Here is a 5,188-nt window from a genome sequence, read left to right on the forward strand (position 1 = left end):
AGAAGCCCCAAAGTGTCTTTCACGCCGAGCGCTTGTGCGCAAGGCGCCGAAGAGTCGGAACGTAGACTAATCTACAGTTGAGGTCCGTTACTACGTGACGAACCGAGGGACGTCGGGAAGTGCCGTCGGGTATTGACCGTCGGCCTGGGGGTTGCCGAGGTCCGCTTGTCCGCGTCGGCTTACACCTCGGACCAACGTGATGTACAGTGGCGTCTGAAACAGTTGTGACTAAATACCAGAATTTTGGGCATATCCTTACCCGGTATAGTAGCTAATTGTCAAGCTCACACGACGGTCTCAACTGTGTCCTCGTCTCTCTCGTGTTGATTCATAACGATTCGTTGTTAATATTGGCGGCCGTGGGTTGGGACAGTAGACGTGTCCATCGTGCGGCGAGGCAAACCCATCAGCCAAGTTCTGTCTGAGATGACTGACGGAGGAGTGGACTTCTCCCTGGAATGTGTCGGGAATGTTGGAGTCATGGTGAGGCACATCAAATATATGTCCATTAATTGACAAAAGCTTGTTATATTAAAGTTTTCTAACTAGTGCCAAGCTTTTTGGAATGTTCAGAAGACACCGGACTGCAAAGCCTGCTGAGCACTTCCCTGAAGGTGGTGAAGCAAACTTGCTTGGGATTAGGAAGAGGAAGGGGATCTGTTCATCAACATACGCAACACTCATTTCTCGCAGTTACTTAATAGCTTCACATGACCCTGGTAGATGCAGTCATCAAACCATGATATGATGGTTCATGCCATGGCCAAGAAAGAGGCTTTAGCCCTTGCCTTGTTTCATCCTTTCTTTGTTGGAAAGTCCTATGTGAGCTATAACGAAGCTTGTTTGTCTTTCACTGCTTGCTGAAGAGTTTAGCCAATAGATTCCAGTAGAGGGCTCTACCAGTGCTAATATGACTAGGTTTACAATATCATAATCTGTGTTTCTTGTTCTAGCGCAATGCTTTGGAGTCTTGTGTGAAAGGTTGGGGTGTCAGCGTTCTGGTTGGCTGGACAGACTTGTACGACGTTGCTGCCCGACCCATTCAGCTCATCGCTGGACGCACATGGAAGGGTTCTCTGTTTGGAGGTCAGACGCCTGTCCATAAATATATGACCATCCCGACTAAATAGTGACACTACTGTCACTATTACATTGATTTTTGATTGGTTGTCAATCTGTAGAGGGCGTGTCTTAATAGTAATAAAGTAATGTGAGCCAGTGAGTCAAATTACCATTGGTAAGGCCTGAATCATTTTCTTGTTGACTGATAACCAAGGCTTTTCTTGTTTGTATGGGCTGTTATTAGCCGGTAGAATTACTGGAAATTAAATCCTCTCATTTAATCTCCACTACCTGTGCTGTGATAGTTCTCAGATGGCTTCATACTTGATAACGCAATCCTTAAGTCATTATTATTATTGAGACAAGATAAAATGTGCTTCTAAATGTGTTTGTTCTCTGTGGCTCAGGATTTAAGAGTAAGGATGGCGTGCCTCAGATGGTCAAAGGCTACCTGGACAAGAAGGTAAAGCTGGATGAGTTCATCACCCACAACATGACCCTGGCCCAGGTCAATGATGCCATTGAACTGATGAAGCAAGGCAAATGGTAGGTTTAGACTTATTTCTGTGCTTTTTCAATCCTTCAGGATTTACCTCTAATTTTGTTTTTTTGCTCCACAGCATCCGGACAGTCCTGAGCGTCTCTCCACAATAAGAAAAATATGTTGCTTTCACTAAATGTACACACAAATAATTTAATGACCTGCAGCCCAAAAAACTATAATCAAATCACTACTTGAGATTGAATAAAAATCATATTATTGACATTTATTTTCTCTTGTCTTTTTTCGCATATATGGCATTGAAGTAATCCATAAGCAACAGAGGGTAATTGGGTAATTACTTTTTAGGGATCTTGACACAATATTCATACACACAATACAATTCAGATAATAGGATTATGTATCAAATGATGCACAGTATACATTCAATATTTATACAGACCATATCAATGTGTAATCAACAGATCACAGGCAATGGTGTTACATTATAAAAATACAAACAAAGGTTGTTAAAAACTGCAAACCCTTGCCCATTGCCCACCGGAGCCTTCGTTCTCAGTGGCTGCCGCCACGTGGCCTCCACACACCGCCAGACATGGGCGCGGGAAGGGGGGTGCTGAGGGCACTGCAGCACCCCCTAGCGGCAGGCAGGTGGTGCGGAGCTCCCCTGTCTGAATTATTATTTGACGGTTATTGCTGCTCCCGCTGTGCATAATCTGTGTAATATGTAGCCAATAAATTCCACATTGTTGCTAAAATAATATTTTGGCCTGCCCCGAATGTTTTTTCTTTAGCCCCGGACAATTCTAACTCAATAATATAATACATTAACTGTGCTTTACGTGAACCTCATCAAGACACTAGAGAGGACGGCAGGACTGTAATTTCCCGTGTTCAGTGAATGCAACAGAGGCAAGACACCAGACTAATCAGAGAGTTGCATGGAAATAAAAGTGTACTTGTGTCATTCAAGCTCGCGGCTCTGTGTGTGTGCGGAAATAGCGCATTTAGTGTGTGTGAGAGAGGGGGAGAGAGAGAGGGACCGGTGCCAGCAGCAGGGACCGTGTTGTTAGCATCTGGTTAGCTAGCTGCACTAACGGACATACGGAGCTGTTTGTTCCACAACAAGCTGGAGGAGNCTTGACACGCAAAGCCACAGCTCCTGTATACACGAAACACGTATCAACAAATGACATCAATGAGAGTGTAATAGTTTTGGTGAGAATATTTATACGGAGTAACATGAGTCGCGGTTTGAATTCGTTGTTAAGCCTTATGCCTTTGTGTAGTGGCCTTAGCGTAGCCAAGGTAGTTAGTAGCTGAGCTCGTGTGTCTTCATACGATCTCCTCGATTCTTTTTCCATTCCATTACTAATTTATCGTCTGCGTAAAGGTGACGTGCGCCTATCCTGGGGCAAATTGGCATGAGAAAATCACAGAATCGCCGATCCGTCAAAATACTCGATAAGGTATTATCGAATCATGGTGTTCCGATCGCCCATGAACAAGTCAAAAAAGGCCGGGGTATTTTAGCATCAAGATCCCGGTCCCTGTTACTCCCGACTCATACGATTTTGACTTCCTTCCTTAGCGTATCCTGTTCCTCACCATGATGTACCGTATGTAATGATCATTAGTTTAAGTAACATAGATGATTTCCGGATTTAACCCACAACATTAACAAACTGACATCAAACCGGAAAATTTATTATATTTTAAGTTAAACTTCAAACATCTATCCTCAGAAAGACCTAATAGAGGACTCAGAGAAACAATTAACAGGCCGCTGTAAAGAGTCTGACAGGTCTGACAATAATAAGAGATCGATTTTAGCATTACAAGATTTTTACAAACGACGACCCGGGACTGTTATTGTAATCGGGCTGTCCTTACAGTGTAGCATAACGGGTAGATGTCACGGTTAACTTTAACCTTAATTGTTTTCACGTCTATGAGATTTTAGTCGTTGACAAAGTTCAGGTATGTAAATTATGTCCGGTTTTTGGTTCATAAACCGAGTTTCAGTATATGATATAAGATATTACGACCCACCAAACAGAGAAAATGACATATAAAATCTTTCGAGTGACCTGCATTGTTTTACTGAGTCCCACGTAGACTCTAATCTCCCCCACGTCACCATTTCACGATAAAAATATTACCCCTCACCTGGTACTGGATCACCTCCCAGGGCCCCTACGAGGGGCCTTTATAAATATCTTTATAATTTCAATTCTACGTAGTTAGACCACGTGAAACCTCGTTTTCCTTCTAATATAACCTATGGAGAGTTGTAGGTATACCTTTTGACATTTGTCTAAAATGAAAAAGAAATACCTTATATTTTTCTTTCATTTCGGACCTTAGGATGAACCGCCGAACCAATTTACTGAGGAGCATGGACTCATGTGAGTGTAGAAAGTCGTCCGTTCCTCTCTCCCTTAGACAGGCCGCTGTTTGGCGACAGAAAAGCGTGTATAATATTTCGTGGCGTTGTAAAAGTTTACGATTGCAATACCTTTACAGAAAAGGACGAAGATCAGGATAGCGAGCGCACGCAAGTATCTACGCAGTAACCTTTAACGTCGGCGACCCGTATAACGCCGGCGCGGACGGGATAACACAGTACTGCACGGCGGCCGCGACCATGGCGGAAAATGAGCTCGTGACCGTGGGAACGCACATGAGTCATTCCTTGTCACGGTCATGGTATACCCTTTAGTCTTCACGGCCATGACGCATGCCGACTCTATGGCCGGGTTAAGTTCGTGACTAGAATCCGGACTGACGTATCACTCTGTCTCGAAGAAGAAAAGAAAACGAAGTACTATCATTTTCAAAGTCGACTCAATCCCTGGTTGAAACGGGGGCAGGCAGGGCAGGGTAAAGACCGTAAGTACATACAAGAACATTTTACTTCCGTAAAACCTATTTGGTAGGATGTTCAAAATATAAAATAAAGTCGACAATCTTGGACGAGTGTGATTTTCACTTTACGTGCTGACGATGTCACAGTTTCGGACCGGTTCGACGCTGGTTAAGAACTACTAGTTAGCTTAAACTTTGACTGTCGTTGACCAATCACGTATGTACGGTCTCCCGGTGGTCTCCGTGTACATTTACTAACGTCGTACGTTAGGTCACAGTTTTGTACCATTCAGGACTCTAAATAAGGTTTTACTGTAGTTATTACATCGCAAGGCACTTCCGGTCGACCTTCGACACCAAACAGTCTGACCGAAATTTTTATTACACAAACGAGATTGTGATGGATGGGTTTACACACCGTTATTTTATAAAACTCATACGTTTATTAAAATAAAAGGTGTTTTAAGTTATAAGAAAGACAAAAAAGTTTACCACTGAATGTAAAAGACTTTTGGGTGAAGTTTTATTAAACTGGATAGGATGTAGATGTACTGTTTAAACCGAGTCAAATCCCAATGTCTTTGTTCTTATAAAATTCCGGTCGGAGGTCATCAGTTGCGTGGACTTCTATTTGATTAGCCCCCCCCCCCCCCCCCCAATTAGCAAGTATACCAAGGGGTGAAGAGCTTCACTTACCATCACTATAAAATTGCCTAGTTAACTGTACCAAAAACCTGAACCTCACTGGTTGAACTG

General features: G+C 43.2%; 1 protein-coding gene across 1 annotated transcript in view; it reads left to right on the top strand.

The window, feature by feature from the left end:
- Nucleotides 1–1,828, top strand: part of LOC104955196 (alcohol dehydrogenase 1-like) — a gene marked incomplete at its 5' end in the record, with an annotated part of 13,876 nt that extends 12,048 nt beyond the window's left edge. The window contains 2 exons of the mRNA XM_010782813.1: nt 1,470–1,608; nt 1,683–1,828. Coding sequence (XP_010781115.1) covers nt 1,470–1,608; nt 1,683–1,716 — 173 coding nt within the window. The remainder of the gene's footprint in view (nt 1–1,469; nt 1,609–1,682) is intronic.
- Between the last annotated feature and the right edge of the window lie 3,360 nt (nt 1,829–5,188).

Source organism: Notothenia coriiceps, unplaced genomic scaffold, assembly GCF_000735185.1.
Source record: "Notothenia coriiceps isolate Sejong01 unplaced genomic scaffold, NC01 NC01_scaffold00000052, whole genome shotgun sequence".
Lineage (NCBI taxonomy): Eukaryota > Metazoa > Chordata > Actinopteri > Perciformes > Nototheniidae > Notothenia > Notothenia coriiceps.